This window comes from Cottoperca gobio, chromosome 7 (assembly GCF_900634415.1).
Source record: "Cottoperca gobio chromosome 7, fCotGob3.1, whole genome shotgun sequence".
NCBI classification, from domain to species: Eukaryota; Metazoa; Chordata; class Actinopteri; order Perciformes; family Bovichtidae; genus Cottoperca; species Cottoperca gobio.
Genome location: NC_041361.1, coordinates 17,518,259 through 17,537,241, shown reverse-complemented (window position 1 = coordinate 17,537,241; position 18,983 = coordinate 17,518,259). Strand labels below are relative to the sequence as shown.

The 18,983-nt window shown below is 40.2% G+C and overlaps 1 protein-coding gene across 2 annotated transcripts in view; it reads left to right on the top strand.

The window, feature by feature from the left end:
- The window catches only part of tafa5l (TAFA chemokine like family member 5, like), a 41,668-nt gene that overhangs the window by 12,447 nt on the left and 10,238 nt on the right, over nt 1–18,983 (top strand). For both annotated transcript variants that reach the window (XM_029436659.1, XM_029436658.1), the window contains exons 2-3: nt 1,034–1,183; nt 14,655–14,782. In XM_029436659.1, the coding sequence (XP_029292519.1) occupies nt 1,034–1,183; nt 14,655–14,782 (278 nt within the window). The remainder of the gene's footprint in view (nt 1–1,033; nt 1,184–14,654; nt 14,783–18,983) is intronic.

The window sequence follows — 18,983 nt, the reverse complement described above, 5'->3', positions numbered from 1 at the left end:
GAATTATAATGAATATATATTTATAATATAGAAGTATAATATTATACTATAAGATTGGCAAGATATTACCATTTAATGATCAGCAAAATGATTACGTCAGCATGGAAACATGCTTACAATGACGTGCTGATGTGCCAGTATAATATTTACCATGTTCACCAGTTTAGCGTGTTAGCGTGTTAGCATGCTAACATTTGCTAATCAGATATTGGTTGTAAACCAAAGTATTGGTTGGATATAAATTTAGACCTGATTGTGGCGCTAAAGATTACGTGTCAGGGCTTCATCACCTCGGGGGGGACGTGATTATCTGTACCAGACTTTGTGACAAATTAAAAAGCTGTTGAGGCTCAAACAAACCGCTAGCATTGACAGGACAACATGGTTTGGCAAGCCTTCCAAAATGCACATGACATTAGAAAATGTTGTGTGAATTATTTTTGTACTCTGCCGTTATTCACATCACAACATAGCTTTTTAAATTAAATGCCCAATGCTGTTGTTTTTCTGTCGAGGACATTTTCTATATCTCAAAATGAAATGGTCTGATTGCTATGAAATTTGAGCACATTTATGTTCCCAGAAAATCCCTTTTGATTGTATTCCTAACGCAGTCGGTATGTTTCTCCTTCCTTTGGCACTTGCATATGTTGGAGCTTTAGACTTGTAAGCTTGTTAAGTCTGCAGTTATGACTAACTACATAGAAAATGTGCTTTTAACAGATTCTTGGAAGGCTCTTTGTTTTCCACATGATCACTGTAAGACATGCTATCAACACAGCAGCCAGCTATAATGTATTAAGACTGAAGAAGCACTCTAGCCTGCTGCTTTTAAAGCTTTGAAATCAGTTTCTCATTTTTCTATTTGAGACTTTAAATGAGAGTATCAAACTGTTACAGTGGTACACAGACCAAAAACAGGGCCCTGCAACAGACTGCCTGTTTGTACCTTGGAAGACCAGTTTCTCTTCTCTAATATGCTCATTACAGTCTCATTATGCTAATGTGATGTACTTGCTGTTGTGTTTGGCAGGCCAGTTGGCGGTGGGAACCTGTGAGATTGTGATGCTCAACAGAGACAGCAGCGTTCCCAGACGGACCATCGCGAGGCAGACGGCCCGTTGCGCCTGCCGGAGAGGCCAGATCGCCGGGACCACCCGGGCAAGGCCGGCATGTGTAGAAGGTGAGTTGAATGACCTTTCTAGCCCAAGGGAGGGAAATTGTCCAGGGCAGATTTCACAGATTTTAGTTGGATTGAATGGAAACAAGAGATGGTATGAATGTGAAGCAGGGTGCGCTGGAAGGGAGCAACATTCTGCGGATAAATAAATTAAAAAAGGTTTAAGTTTAATCTTGACTGTAATTTATTTCACTGAAAGTTATTCCATTTATTGAAGTACAACCATTACTATTCCCAAGATCGTCTCACCTGTAGTAACCATATCATTTATAGTACTGCAGTGGGTCAGAATGTTTGTCTATACGAGGTCCTCTGCGGGAATCCCTGCCTCAGACCACTTTATTACCTGCACAGCAGTGTTTTGATTAAACTACATTTACTCTGTTCATTTATTTAGTTTGAGGCAAGATTTGCCTTTAATTTGCACCGTTGGATAAATATGGCTGTATTTTAAAGCAGCGGTGAATATAAAGTTGATGATCTACTCTAAAGTTTATAAATATTTAGACAAGACCTAGTTCGGCACATAACTCCCCATAAAAAAGTAATTTGTCTTTTTTACACTCCAAACTGTTTTTGTATGAATTAAACAAATTATATATTACACGTTAAAAAGTGAGCTTTAGGTGCTTGTGGGCAGATTGTATTACCATGAGACACAGCTAGATGAACTGTTTCCCCTTGTTTCTGCTGCTAGCTTCATATTTAACCTACAGGTATGAGAGTGGTAATCGGAAGCTCTTTAACGTATGACATATGAACACATTTACCAACTCAAACCAACTCCAAACCCAGTGGGAAACTACCATTTGATTTGTGTTAATCTTGTTTATAATGTATTATATTACATAACATTAGAGTAAAAAACAGCAGTGACTAAAAATACATGAAATAAATAGTGATAATGACATGTAATGTCATGTGGAATCATTTACAATAGGATCCAAAGACCTTTTTTTCTGCAAACATTTTGACATAACAGGAACATTATGAAAAATCATTACAGGAAAAGCACAGGAGTAACTATTAACATTATTGATAGGTCCATTGCATAATGTTTCCCATTCCAGTGAACCACTGTGCATAATACGAGGGCCCTACATCTGGCAAACCTGGACGCAATGCAGTGGTTATAAATGTTATTTCAGTCCGAGACACTTGCGTTTGAATTGACTAGTTATAGTATACATGATCATTAAATCTCATTTAAATTAACAACATGAAATACCACATCAGGAGGAGATTAGCGTGGTGGATGGAGCTACAGCAACAAATTCGTTGGCATGATCGTCAAGGATAACGGTGATAAGTGTCACGTTATAATGTCTGCGCTACACATCTGCATGAATATGATCGGATGTAACTAGCCACACAGCCAATCTTTGGCCTCAGCTGTTTGCAGTATACTTTAGAATCAGCTATTACAAGCACAACTTCAGCATTCTGCCTGAAGTAACGCTAGGCCTCATTAATTACCTCTGTGCTTTTCATGCTGACATATTAAAATGTCACATGTCACAATTTCATAAACTAGAAGGGCACTCACAGAGCTCAGACCTCCGCCAAGGCCGTCACCATCATTGTAAAATGATTCGTGTATCTGCCCCGTGATTCAGATCCATTCCTAAATGTAACGGGTTCTTCTGTGGCCTATAACTACACCCTTCCACAAAGTTTCATGAAAATCGCGCCAGTAGTTTTTCTGTAATCCTACGGACAAACTGACCAAAAAACATAACCTCCTCTAAAATATCTATTGTAACTGGACCTTGTTTCTGTTTATACAATATAGTTAGGTGGTTGAACATGTGTCCCATCATGATATCAGTGAAAGGGGTCAACATAACAAACTTAATTTAACATCTCACGCATCAGATTGAGTATAACGAGAGCCAGACCTCATGTGACTCTAACCCTCCAACCAAACACTGGCACTGCCAAACCACTGACACGCTGCTTTAACGAGATAGTAAATAAACAATAAAATAAGTAACTAGAAGGGCACTTCAATCTTACAAAGCAAAAAATAATAAGTATATCCAGCCAGTAATTTGGATATGCTCCAAAATTGAATGAGTTCTCCCTCGGCTCATGCTTCACCCTTCCACCAAGTTTAATGAAAATCGGGCCGGCAGATTTTTCGTTATCCCGCTGACAAAAAGACAACAAACAAACTGAACCTCAAACATAACCTCCTTGGCGGAGGTAATGAAGTATTTGTCACAATGTATCAGATTGTTATCGAAGAAATACCCTTAGTTAAGGACATATCGCCAATCCCCATCCGAGACATTGAATAAAAGTCATCAACCAGAAAAAAAGGTCCAATAGAACTGAAAGTATGGGCTTCCTTCTTTCTCCATTAAAAGCAACTGCCGATGTCATTTGGTTGTTTAACCAGCCAATCGATAATCACTTTGCGTGTCTCCCTTTTTGATGCCCTTTAGACTGTTTGACTCCCAACTATGTGTTTGGGTGTCTGCATTAGCACTCCTCCAGTCAGCCGGTGTGGCATCAGCAAATTGGTTATCGCTTTGTGCCTCTTTCGTTGTCTTCGTGTTGAAATTTCCTCTTCCTTTGGTGTGTTTAATATACCCCAGCTAAATAAGGATCTCTTGTAATGGAGTAGTGTGGTGTTCATCCAGTCTCTAAGATAAGATGTTCTACTTTAGAAACCCCTCTGTGTTATTGGACAATATCTAGAGGAGGGTGATAAGACAGATGAGACACAGTCCATCTGCGATGCTGATTGGATATCACGATCGCGTTAATCAGATGCACTATTAGTTCCATCACGCAATGACTCATGTTAGCCTTAATCTAATAGCCCTGACATGAGAGCGCAGTCCCACAGCCGGTGTCACGCTCCCCACACTGCCTTTAACCAGCACTCCCTCTCTGCAGACGCCTCTCGGTAACACTCAACAGATGCTAATTAACTTACAGAGAGCTATGATTACAGCAGCAGGAAATTGATTATTACGGGCTCCCTGCCGCACCACACCCTACACTCCATTAATAGCCAGTGCATTAAAGATGCAACCTGTTGCTCGCCAGGCTCGTTTAAAGGCTTTCTGCTGACAACCGAAAATGGTGTCCATCATCAGAAGGCTTTAAAGTGGAGTTCCTGCATATCCCATGAAACACAATGGGTGTAATGCTGCTGCCACTATTCAGATATCCTCTCTGACCTTTAGCTCAGGATATATTCAGTTACACTTGCTTTTGATGTGAATTCCTATAAATGCCTCTTTGCCCTTCTAAGCACATAAACCAATTTACTGACATGTTTATTCATTTGTATCTCTCACTGAGGCTTTGGCATACTTTTTTTACTGAGTTGTTATTAACACAGCAAGGGCTTACTGTCCTCTGGGTCAATTTAATATAGCTCATCCACAGCAGCAGCAGCAGGAATGGATCACTGCCTTTTTGAGACGTGTGGTGGTAGAATGGTAACCTTTAATGAAAGTTGCCCCATCGCTGACTGACTGTAGTGCGTAATAAAAGGTCAGGCACTCTGTCCTGAGATTGAACTCACTTGTTTCTCACTTTCAGCATATCAGCTTTTTGAATATAGAAGTAGACGTAAAACATGGTTTGCTTTTCAGTACGTTGATATTAATTCCTCTTTTTTGAGTTAGTGAGTCATATGTACACGTAATCATACTATCATCTTATTCTAGTCAAAGCTTATAGCGTTCTTTGCCATTTCAGTGCTTCAGCTTTTCTTAGAGAATATCAAGTTCTTTCTGTCCTCGCAGACAAAAAAACCCAAAGAATCTGTGAAAAGCTACCTGGTGTTGCCTTGTACTGCACATCAAGAAAGTACAAAATAATGTACATTCACTCTGATGTGGGCAATGCCCCCTATCAAGTCACATGAAAAGAGAAATCTCTCAGCAGTTTCTGACTGCCAGAAACAGTGGGAAACATGGTAATTCATACGTAGTTTCATACGTAACTCTTGTTTGGAGTGTTTTGAAAAGACGTAGAAAGATCAATGCAAGTATAGAGATGGGAATCGAGAACCAGTTCCAGTTGAGAACCGGTTCCATCTGGTCTGTATCCCTCCGAGGATATTAATTCCTTTTTATCGATGCCGGCATGTTTTTCTGACAGTTGCGTGTCTCCTGTGTCATGACGTCAAACTCTGCATCTGTGCAGCTGGAAACTTGCAACAAGAAGTCTCGGTGGAGAGGAAGGGAGATTTTTATATTAGCTTATTCCCTTTTGACAAGGAGTATTGTAATTTATTCAAATGATACTAGGCATACATGCCGATTTAATCTAAAAGATAATTGTTTGTTTTATCAGTATGTTTTATATTTGTTTTCAAAGTTATATTCCTTTTAAGAAAAGAAGCATTGTAATGTATTGTAACATGTTGGGATGTTATTAGGCAGACATCAGAGATAATAAAACAGCTGCATTGACTGTACACCTTTCTGTAGGCCTTTTTTCTACACAGAACATTAATCAGGAATGGATAAAGAATTGGGCCGATAAGAATTGATAATAGCATTAGTATCAATAAAACATTTTTAAATCCCATTCCTATGCATATAACCGCAGCAGCGTCCGTTGTACAGCTCCGGGAGTTTCTCCCTCTCCATATGTCCTGGCAGTATTTACATTGTCACCATTTAATAAAGGCAAAAATAATCTATAAAACAAATAAGATAGAGTCGCCGGAGCGACTATGTGTCAGAGCTGTGAGGCTGGGGAAAGTGTTGGTGGTTGTCAGCCTGATTTCTTGGCACTTCAGTGTATTTCTTAAGATTTTTAGGAGTCTGCATTTGCATAGAAAAGACCCAGAAACAGCAAAGTAATCTTGGAAAGTAATGTTGTTGGAAGAACACTTGTGTGTTCTTGACAATAATAATAAAGTGCTTCACAGCTGAGATGCTAGAGACAATAAAGCTCTAAATCTGTTCTGCATCGTCCATCTTTGTTTGCAGTTGTGGGATAAAGGCTGGTAATGACGTCAGATCTTGTTATGGATGTGACATCACAGAGATATACTGTAACTGTAACATTGCTAAGAAGGACCCAAGGAAAGAGAGGATGAAGCAAACACACAAACAAAGGAGCTTCTGCTGGACTGACCAAGATCAAGCTTATAGTAACTGAAAACCTTCTTATACACGACAAGACTGACAGGAACAAAGGCCGCTTGGCGTTCCGGATCAAAGCCTCAGGATCCTGATCAAGATAAATATGGTGATCTTAACAGGTGAGGCAATATGCTGATGCTGATCAGATAAGATATTGCCCATCACTCCCCACTAGTGGGATTGCGGCCTGTCTGCACAAAGGCTGAAGAACACCCAAGACAGCTCCAGAATCAGCACCTTGGACAGCGGTCAAGACAGATTTATTCATTTTCTTAAATGTGTCCCAGTTCCATATTACATGCTCTAACTATGGTTTAATTATGTTGTAAGTTCACACTGGAAAAAGTGACTCAATTGAGTATACTTTAAGGTGTCAGTATGCATTCTAAAATCACTTGGTTTTTGAGCGCAGTACTGATGTCTCTTGTCCCAAAATGTTTGTTCAAAGGAAAGAATTACAACAGATTGTGGATGGTGTCCAGACAGCTCCAGGATCATCTCGTAAAACATATAAAGTGAGCCTGTCAGTTACAGGATAATAACAAATGCAAATAAACAAATGTAGTGCAACTGGAGCACAAGCAGGGACGAGTCATAAAGTCAGCAAACTGACTTTCTGTCACTTCAGTTACGCAGTGAATGTTTGTTAAGCAATATTTATCCACCATAAAGTTGCTGGTCATACCAGGCAAAGTCAGGCTGTAGCAGCAATGAACTGGACTGAGAAGCAATGCTTCATGAATTTAACGCTTCATCTGTAAGAGAATCAATGTTCTACATCTTATTTCAAAAGTCAGTCTTGCTTCAAATTGTTGCACAAACATTTGTTTGTGTTTTGTGTTCATATCCTGACAGCTAACTTTAGGTCAGTTATGGTTGCCAAATCTTTCCCAAAGATTACATTTTTAGTTGGCATAATGTACTTTATTTTCTCCAGGTGTAACACGTTATCTAGCTCCCTTAGACACATTTCAAGGGCCTTTTCAAATTGCAGCAGAAGCTTCCTGGGTAACGGCAGTGAAAGGGAGGGAGCCTGAGCCTCATACCTATACTTGTTCTACAGTCCCAAACTGCACAGTAAGTGGCGCTGAATTAAGTTCCCTTTTAAAAGCCTTAGCAACAAAGTCAAACAGTGAACTCTAAAATTTACAACATAGCAAGAATTGATGAGACAATGTTCCTTCATCCTTTAAACATTTCACACAGAGGCGGGACATTTCTGGGAATATTTTCTGTCGTCAGGAAGGACAAAAGTGTAGTCCGTGTACGACCTGGAATCATGAATATTCTCTAAAAAGGCTGCCTCGTCTCATCTGTGATTTCTGCTCCCAATTCCTTCTGCCAGGCCTCTCTAAATGAATCTGATCCTGTAACATGGTTGCACATGTAATTTTGTCTTTGTTAGTTTTCCAAATGTTACATTTCATTCAACACGATTCTATAATGTCCTGTTAGTGTGAAACAGTACATTAATGTGTTATATACTAACTGCAATCTACTAAGTAGGTTAGCATGTAGTCTATTCTCTATGGTACTAGTATTGTGTTCAGGGACACAGCTAATCATTTGGCTCCTAGTTGACTCTTCTGAATTCTTAATTAAACGAGTGGGCAGTAATGGATCTGCCTGTTTGTGCGTCTGTGTATTAATTCGTCACGTGCCGTATCTCAGGTGCCACAGCCTGGATTTTTTATGAAATTCACAGAAATTACTCATCTTAACACGGTTTTCAAGCATTCCCACTGCCAGTTATATTGATTGGCATGTTGGTGGCTTGAGGGATTACAAGTCAGAACTCAAACTTTGATAAACATCCTCTCCTATACCCTGCAGGTTTGACTGATGTGGAATTTAGTGCAAAGCAATTCCTGCAACACAAACTTACTTCAAAGACCATCAGTGTACTGTATGTCACCTTGGATTTTGCACCATTTTGAGACGAGCGAGGAACAGAGGCTATGTGCATGATCACGTTCTTTGTTTTCTGCGTCACTGATGTTTGATCATGTGTGCAGTTGACCTTTCAGAGTGTATCCAGCCAATTATTAAATATTGTATTATTGAATATAATTACAATCACCAGCTAAAGCTTGTGGATTTAAATCTCTTTGCTATTTCCTGTGTTGAATAGAAACTAAAACCCTGATGTAGCCTTTGGGACATCCGTCTGCAGCTGGTGGCTTAAAGGGAACAATTGGCCAAATATTTTTTATCGCCCTTGCCATCCTGCTACTTTTCATACTTCCATAATGACATACCAACAAGCTTATAAGCCCCACGGCTAGTTTGGTATATGTGACTTACCTAAGAATTGATCGACTGATTGGCACAGATGGCGGCTGCGTCGTTCATGCAGCGTGACGTGTTTACTCTGTTCTTCCTTCTTTGTCTTAACTCACTGAACAATTCCTCACCGTGCGACAAGTGTGGTGTATTTTTCAACAAAAAGACTTCTTTGTTCGTCTTTTTCAGGACATATTTCAAGCTTTTTTGCCCTCTTTTTGTGCTGCTGTGTGTCACTGTCGGGCAGGTTTAGTCTGCACACTGTACACAGGAGGATTATGTGCTTTTCGTTGCTTGTCTCCCTGCTCTTACTCTAATCTGCTCCCCGACGCTCTCCCGCTCCCTCTCCCCTTCTCTCTGCTTGGCCTGTTGTTGCCATGCCACCACATCACACTGTAATCGTATGAAGCTTGATGGCCACCATGATAAGAGTGTGCAGGCTGCAGGGAGACTGTTTATATGCTGGCTGCGAGCTTCTGCTTTCACACTTCCACACAGTGATTATTGACACTAAATGAGCCATAATGTGATGAAGGAAGGAGATTAAGCTTTCTTCAGATTTATAATGCAGACACACAATGAGAGGATTTGTTGAACTTGTTATTTACCTCAGCTGCAAAGAGAAGCAGACCTTTATTTGAAAGTAGCTTATATTAGATAAAAATTATATTTCCCCTTTTTTCTGGATCTACTCACATTTGAATTTGTTGCTGATGCTGTTTGCTGTTAATGCAAACTCAACACTCCCTCCATGTTTACATGTTGTCTTGACAAATTCAGTGTATTATACATTTCACAATTCATGTCATACTCACTAAGTAACACAAATACCTTTTTCATTCATGATTATCTGCAATGCTGTTTAGCTACTGTCATTGACAACAACAATTAATGATCATCCGTTATTAACTTCACAGAAATCTTACGAAAAGGGATTTTTTGTGCGTCTTTCTACATATGTCCATCAGCGCAACTGATCCGTTTTGAAAAAAAGATTGTGGTTTGGGTAAAAATAAGTATGTTTGATACGTTTGATCTGTATCCTACATTCGCGTCGTTATTTACGTGCAGAAGTTACGCAAAACAAAAGTAAGTTAAAATAGCCCTGGCCGACACAGACTTCATCACTTCTTAGAGGCAGCCTTGCACGTGAGTAGTATACAGATTATAGTGCATTATGTTTCATAGGAATAAGTACAAAGTGAATATACAGTACCACAAAACAGCTTGTCAGTTTCTAATCAATGGCGCCTAAATTTTCCATCCAAGTCAACAACAGCAGAACTAAGCAATTTTTGATTTCAGATGAAATGAGTGTTTTCTAGCCCCAGACAAATAAATAAATTTGAAACATCTGAAAAATCTGTATCTGTGTGTGTGTGTGTGTGAGTGTGTGTGTGTGTGTGTGTGTGTGTGTGTGTGTGTGTGTGTGTGTGTGTGTGTGTGTGTGTGTGTGTGTGTGTGTGTGTGTGTGTGTTTGTGTGTGTGTGTGTGACCCATTCGGTTTGCGAATCACAATTTTCCCAGAGCACTAGAAAAGCAGAAATTGTAATATATATATGAACTAAAAGCTTGAACCAGAAAATGTTTGGCAATTTCTGCTCTTCAGTGTCGCCCCGGCCCGTATCAGATCCACTGACGATGCCCATTTTTGCATTAGCCAAGAGTTGGCACAGTCAATATGGCGACGGACGGAGCCACCCACATTGTGCTTCACAGTTGGTTATCCTGAACCCTATGGGTGACGTCACAGAGAACAGCCAAACAGTCTACGGCCAGGATAGTTTTTGAACAACATTGAGCTCTATGACACAGGGGAATAAGGGGAATAAGGCCACACAGACTTGTTAGTAGGGCTAATACATTGTTGGTTATGGTCTTTTCATAGGACTTGTTGACAGTAAGAAAAGTATAGAATATCTCAAAATGTATCACAACACACAACAAAGTTAGTACTTAATATTCTGTAAATCAACAAACATTTAATATTTCTTGTAGGTTGCTGCTCTGAAGGCCACGATAGACTTTTGTTACTCTCTGACTTGAACGATGAGCAGTAAAAGCTCAGGTGTAGGTGGGAGTTGTTTGACAACATTGTGGTGTTTTCCACAGCAACATTTAAAAGACAGCTGCAAAATGAAACTGAAATACCTTGTTAGGATTTCATCATTACTGGCAAATCCTACTACTGTATAACTGAATCTAATGTTAGATAATCAGTTCTACATTTAGCTTGTTAATATGAAGGTGCTGCCAGATGGGTTTCATTATATCTAACTTCCTGGTTTGATGACATCTTGATAAACCAAACAGAAATACAGAAAAAGGAAAGCTTCTTTGAAAACAAGCCCAAAAGAAATGCATCATAAACATCTCAGCAATTCTCAGCAACAGCTTGCTCAACAAAACACAATTTGTCATAAAGTAATTTGTAGCTTTGCTGCTGGCTGTGTTTGAAATGTGTTTATTGTTGGATTTTTCTGTTGTCATAATTACAACTGAACGACCATCAAGCCTCTGGTAACACGTTGCGCTGCGTAGCAGGACAGAGGGCTGAAAATCTGGCCGCTACAATTTCATCCATTGTTGAAGCTTAATTAAGATCAGCTGAAAGCCTGTAAAAAATATGCTAGTGTTGTTGGTGCCCTGCTAAGATAGTTAGCTAATCTGGTTGGATACTTAGCAAAAAGAAGTATTAGTACAATTATTAAATTACCAGAAGAGACAACTTATTGTTTCGGTGCTTCACTTCTCATGGTGTTTCTTTTTGCTTGTTGAACCTCATCTATATGCATTTTGTGCCTGTGGCTTTAGTAAAAATGTGATGCTATTTTTTTTACTTCTGCAGAGGCAGAGTTACATCAGAATAACAGTGTGTCTGTATTAGCACTCACTAGTGTGCCTCCTGCCTTGCTCTGAGTCTCGTCTGGCAGTGCTGTGTTGTGCTGGGCAGGGCTTGGCACTGTGCACAGGGGGACAGATGGTCTTACATGTGATCTAGTTGGAGGTCCAGAACAGTACCCCGGCAGGGAAACTGGCAGCTGACGACCCTGGCCCGACGTTGCGGTCCCTGGGTGGGACTCCAACGGTGCCGGCAACAGGACGGACCACCCAGGTGTCAAACCAGGCAGACAGACTCTTGCTCTCTTTCAACCACCACTGCCAGCTGTTTCACCTCTGCTGCTGCTGCACACTGCCACCATCACAAACAGCAAAACATTACACAACGGGCCTGAAATCAAACACAGAATATAATAAAACCGCAATAATTGTCATCAATTTGCATAATAGCAGCATGTAATAGATACTGTAAAATGAAATATAAAAGCAGACGGCTTCCGTTCAGAGGCTATAAATCTGCTCAAGAGACTGTTAAAGTGCGTGGGCGGTTGTACCATATAAGCTTTTTAAATGCGTCCAGGATTACGCGTGCCGGCATATTGGACATGTCTGATGGATAGAGACAGGCTGAGGCCAAACTGCAGCGATGCTGTTTTGTAGCTGCTTGTGTTATTCACGATGTTGTTGTTGATGAAGTTATCACGGCGCTCTAATCCCAAACAACGCTGCGAGGCCCGCTGCCCGGTTTACTAGGAAATACATCAAGTCATCATAGATCAAATCACACTGTCATGGATGGCATTGAAGAAGTAACAAGGGCAAGCGATCGAATGCCTGGATACTGTGGCAGCAGCTGGAAAATGCATTTATTTGAGCCAACCTCCGTGACTCTGTTCTGGCTGGGCTGATGCACTCCGCGGTTAGTCAGCACTACCGCCGCTTTGCCAGCTCAGCTTTTATTCCGTGCCCTGGAAATTGAGTTTTGCTGGCTCTGTAATGTACTCAAAACTGCATCTGCAACTGACTGATAAATCTACGCTTTGCCGCGTATGGCTGTGAAAGTGAACATTTACCAAGGCATGTTGCTGTGTCAAGAAGAAAGGTCACTTCACTTTTCTCTTGCTCACCGAGGAAGCTCAGGGTGAAGCCGAAATTACCATTTTGTCTCAGTTTGGGTATTTTCTTAAACTCGTTCGGTTGAATGAGATGACAGGTTTCTGGATTGTGACTCTCCTGCTGCCTGACTACACTGTGAATACACAAAAAAAACATGGCTCCTCTTGCGATGTGTCAACAATATCTATTATTTGCTGAGAGAATGGCTTTATATCTACAGGGAGGTAATTGTGCATGTGTTGTGTATATGAGGGTGGCTTGTTAAATATCACAAGATGACAGATCTGTATTGCATAGCAGCAGTCGGGGTATGACACTCCGAAGACCAATTTCAGACTGTTAACAAGGCCTGGCCCAGGAATACCTCACAGCAAAATGTCAAAAGGTCTCCCTTCCCACACCTCCCCACTCTCCTTCAGCTCTCCAGTGGACATTCAACGAATTGTAGTTCCTCTCTTTCAATTTTCCGACAGTGTCGCTTCGGTCCACAATGTGCTGCCCCAGGGGAATCGCACCAAGGCAGGAGCAGCGGCCTCGGCCAGGTCCGCAGAGAGCTGATAACCTTTCAGTGTTGCTTTAGCACACTGTGTAAAGAACAATCAGAGCTTATCAGCATTGACTACAGGCGAACGCTAATTCAATGTCATGCAGGCAGACTGCAGACTCTACAGAGGGAGAATGAGAGCATCACTGGCTTTCACTGTCAGCGGGGGTGTCTCCAGCAGACACACACGTTTCAGAAGACTGAAGTTTGTTGTCTTCTTATTGCCTTTCTAATCCGTGATCCGCCTCTCTAATCTGCAAATTTCAATATTAGTGATTGCTGCTATGATCATTTTTGCAGAACATAAGTTTAATCAATAATAATAACATGTTTAAGTGATATCATATATAACATCCACCCACGGTATAGTAATCCATAATCTAAACAAAACTCATTTCCCAATATTGATACAACCTGTAACTTAAATTCCTACTTACGCAGTGACTTGACATTAATTTGAGAGCAAAAAAATTAGTAAGAATATGTATCAAATAACACATTTAGCTAGTTTGTGCAGAGAGATTGACACCTGCCGTGTTCTGTACAGGTTCAGGTCCAAACCATAAATGACCTGCCACGTCCTCGTTTTGCATCCCATCAGGGACCTTTGTTGCATTCCCATCTCTTGCTCTCTTCCCTCATTTCCTCTCACCTCTCTACTGACATTGGTTAATTTAAAAAAAGGTACAAAAATGTAAAGAAATAAAAGTAAATGTCTCCTGCAACACCTATTATTTATTTAGTTATATTTAAACAATATATTTATTTAGAATGCATATACAAAGGAAAATATAAAAACCTGAACATTAGCAAGGAATTTATCATTTCATGCTATTGTTATGTGTCCACAAAATAATTCAGTGCAATCTCCAAATACAATACTGCTCTTCCTTTTCAAATGTTACACGTACACAATGAAGTGGCTCGGGGCTTTTACAGCAATTGTTGCAACCAACAATGAACCTGCGCTCTTGCTGTATTCACTTCTGGTGTATCAAGAGGGAAGATGCTCAAGATTCTTTAGATACACTGCACACTATGTGTGGCCTCGATGGTGAAAAGACAGGCAGCATCAAACGATTTGGCCAATTGTTCATTGAGTGCAGCTTTGAAAACAAATTGTGCTGTGACGCTTAATGAAAAGAAATCAAACATTATCTAGTAAAATGGTACAAGTTATGTTAACCCTTTACATATATTAATCTGAATAAAAACATTTTCAGGAGAAATATGAAGTGTAACAAAATGTCAAAAGGGAAAAACAATCTTTCTGTGCAGCTGCAGAACATGCTAACATTAGCAAGAGAGTAATTTATGGACCGCCAGCTGGTCTGTAAAGGTTACTACCACAGGCAATTCAGACACGGTGGGCCAACAAGAACTTCATTAAAATACTACAGGCTTGTAGACAAATCAACATATAAAGATGCTTTTCTGTCTGGTGAGCATAAAATGTACAGTTTTGTTGTTTGTGCCAGAAAATGTTGACATGAAGTCTCAACATTCTCTCTCTGGGTCTGTGAATCTGTCTGTCTAATTTGCCTCTTTGCCCTCTTGTCTTTCGCCCTCTCAGCACGAATCGTGCGGAGCCGTCAGTGGTGTGAGATGGCTCCCTGCCTGGAGGGGGAGGTCTGCAGCCTCCTGTTCAACCGATCCGGCTGGACCTGCACCAGGGGCAGCGGTCGCATCAAGACGGTCACGGTAATTTACAAGACATGACATTAATATATGCCATATGCACTTAACAGCGTCACGCCGACATTTTCAGTATGGGTAACCCCCGCGAGCTGAGCGATATGTGAAGTCAGGGAGAGACGCAGCAGGTTTCAAAGACTGCATCAACACTGAACCTCAAAGTGTAGAAAACTATGCTCCCTGAGGGTTGGAATTACTAATTAAAATCCACAATTTAACTGTGGGACATCCTTTTGGGACAAATTAAGCAAACCAAACTTCTGGTTTTCACTTCTTCAGTACTACAAAGTGTTCTGAAGATATTATGAGCGTCCTATCATCATTGGTTCTAACTCATTGCGAAACCTCTTCAGATTTGAGCCAACTCACATCAAATACATTTCTAACACTGTACAAAAAGCTTAAAACTGCACATGATACATACTGTGTTTTACGCACTATGGTCAGATGTTATATAACTTTGTAATCATCTTGGTTATGAATCATTTGTTGCTGTATTTTACATTCAGTGTGTCTATTTATGGACCCCAAGAAGACTAGCAACTATACTTAGTGCTAATGGGGATCACATAAACAAATAGAAGGGCACTCAGGGAGCGCAGACCTCCACCAAGGCCAAATGCCCTTTCAAGCAATCTTAGCAAAAGTGAAAAATAATGCGTGTATCCGCCCTGTGATTCTGTGATCCTGATTTGCTCTGTGCTTAACTCTTATTTGATTCACAATAAGCACAAAGTCAGCATCGCTTATCACTCTGAGTGAGAGTTAGCTTGATCTTTTAGTTTTTCTCTGACGTTACATAGTAGGTACCATTATGAATGTTTGAGAGCTATGGTCTGAATTTAACACCGTACGACTTTATGTTCTCTTCAAGATAGTTTTCTCACCGGGTGACTGTCTTCCACCAATTTTGACAGAATTTCTGTTTAAATGATTTTAATTTATATGAGGATAATAAGATAGCATTGTTATTTTGACCAGCTCTCAGAGTTTCAGCAGTTTGTTCAAATGTGCGTATTCTTACCCTTTTTTCTCTTTTTAAATGGATGACTGTAATTCTAGATTGATGGACAACAGTAGAGGTGAAATGCTGCTCCCTATGTCTTTGGAGCAGGTGGTAAGGCATTACACATTGCTCCTTTAACTAGCTCCACCAGTATGTGTATGTATACCGTACTTTGTGTTTGTGATCAGTAGTTGGCACTGCACAAGTTCAGCCTTTTTCAATTCTTTCATTTTCTCTTTTGAGCAAGGTAACTTACAGAGGCAGGGCGAGTGAAACAGCACAATACAGCATGTTGATGTCAGCTAGAGATGACAGGACAAACAGAGCAGGAGAGTCTGCTGTCCTTATCGTCAGGTACACAAGGCCAAAGGTCAAACAGTGACTGGATCTCTTGATTTTCACTCTCATTCTTTTATCTCCCTCACTTGCTGATCTCTCTCGCTCCTCCGCCTCCACTGTCCAGCAGCCCTGGGCAGCTGCGTCAGATTTCATGCACGCATTCCCTTCGTGCTGTAATCTACCCTGACAGCTCGCTTAGGTTAGCTTTTTGCTTTTGTACATACATTTACAAACAAATGCAGATTACTTTGTTCCCCTGCGTATTCTTAATTAGTTGTTTCTGAGAGTAGTTTAATTGCAGATGGTAATCACAAGGGATGCTGGTGTTTTCTTTTTCTTTTTGTTGAGGGGGCAGGGATAGGGAGGATTTGGCAGCTGAAGAGAAGAGGGATCCAAAGGTATTTGTTGTAAGACCTTAAATGGGAGGAAAGCACATACTGGAAGATAAATGAAAATGAGAAATCTATAAAGAGGATTGATGAGGCTGGAGCGTGGCGAGAAGGAAAGGAGCGGGATAGAGGGCCAGGCTGCCTGTTGGCCACTGGGCAAGCTCTGTCTGTCCACATCTGCGTGTGAGCGTAGAGAGGGAGTTTTAATTTTGAGAGAATTTGTCTTCACATGTTCATAATCACATTACATAGGAGCACTCAGCGTGACAATGTGGGTTTCTGAAAGCTGATAATGGTTGCACTCATTATTCACGCTGCGGTGCGTAGGCTTGACGTAGGTGGAGTTTGCCGGTGAAATAAAGTGACAAATGTACCTGATGGTGGCAGATCATGCATCTAATAAAAAAATGAAACCCTGCTAATGTCAATTAAACATACGTTCGATAGCTTTTAATCAAATCTAAATCCAGTGTTGAATTATCGCTCATCAAATCTATTTAAAGGAATATTTCACCGACACAATGATCGTTTGTTGCTGTTGTTGAACGCGGCCTCCCCTTCCTTCACTTCACTTTGCTTCTTTTTGATTCTTCGTTCACCGTGAAGGCGTGAGGAAAACACAATGTTTTCTTCAAGAGTTCATGGTAACACGGGGTGAGAATATTGTAAGGTAGCTAAAGGTAAAAATAACTATTAAATTAGATCTGTATGTTGTCTTCAGTTTTGAGTGGCAGCCTTATTAATGCTCACAACCTGCAGCTACAACCTGACAATGAGATATGCAGCAGAGGACGTGAAACGTTGAATAAATGAATGTGACACATTGAAAGAATGAGAGGTCGCCTACTCATGTTCACACCTTATTTTCACAAGCTAATGCAGATCGACAAAATTTGTATTATTAAATCATTAAAAATGATGTATGTTTGAAAGTTTAGCTGGGAAGATGACAGCAGCAGCAGTTAAAACTTTGATAAAGAACATATTTATATTTCATGTAAGATTGGAAGGGAGATGACAAGATTTGCTTGTACATTTTAAAACAGCATTTCTTAATTGAGCAGCCATGTTGTCTAAAAAAGTGGATAATTGTGCCCTGATAGTGGTGGAGCCCTGGGAATAGAGATATCTATCTGCCCATCACTTTAGTCCAGAGAAGGACATCTTGGGACAACATTATTGGACAGATTACCTTGTAACATGTGACACCAATGGCCCCCAGGGGATAACTCCTAATTTCAATAAACCACAAATCTTCCCTCTAAAATGTCTCTTCGACTAACACTTCTCTACATCTTTCAAACTAATATCTGAGTTTCCATGACATTTGCTGTGAATATTCACAAACCTTTTTAGGATGATTATTTGTATGTCAGTTCAAAATGTAGAAGTATAAAAGGCGAGTTGCTATGAGATTTACGGAGCGCATTTCTTCTCCTCAGAGGAGGAAGTCTTTGCATTTCTGACACACTATGAGCCACCCTCAGGCCAAACACACAAACTTTGCACACCAGGAATCTTGCAATCAAATAGGCAGATTTCCATGATTTTGATGAAGCACAGTCATGCTCCCAATGGGATAAATAACCCCGTTCATAACAAACTATTTATTTTGAGTCCAACTTGCTGTAAGTAAGTTGGACTCAAAATAAATTGTTGTTCAGTTTGTCCAATACTTGTTGCTAGAAGTGCTTCACTTTTCTTATCTTGATCAATATTAGCTGCTTATTGCATATGTAGTGGACCAATATTTATGACTTTTAACCTTTAACTGCCCGCTGCTCCACCCGCTGGCCATTAGCACTATGTGTAACTTTCGCAGGCTGCTGGTACAAGGAAAGCATGAATATGAACATGGAGTTAGTGGTAATAGCTCATTGTGGTCAGGAAGGCCCTGTCGTAAAAAATAAATCCAAACTTCAAAGCACTCTGGCTATCAATCTATTGATTAATTCCTTGAAAACCATGAAAGGTACTAATAATACAAAAGTATAATACAAACTTGTCATCAGTTCAGGTTAAATACTAAGAGATATCACCATGAAAGTTTTCTGAAATGTTGTGTTTAAATACACAAATGAAAACATTTCCAGAACAGAACAAGGTATAAAGCCAGGTTCAAAATGTTTGTTTCACAGGGAATTTTGGATATCTCTTTATATCACTCCATAAATTTAGAAAATACTGTCAACAACCATTAAAAAGGAAATCCATTTTCCCCATGTTTTTAGGAATAAAATGTTCTATAAGTCAGGCTATGAATGATATATGAACACACCTCTCAGTAAAAACCTTCACAATATAGATAAGAATTAAACTGGAAAGTGTGGTGTATGTCAGAACTGCTGAAGTGGAGATCTCTGGCCCAGAGTCTGAGCAAAAACTAATATTGAGCCATTAAAGATATGTATTGTAAAAGTCCGTACACTTTTCAAGACACTACAGGTGAACAGGGATTTTTAATAGATACAAC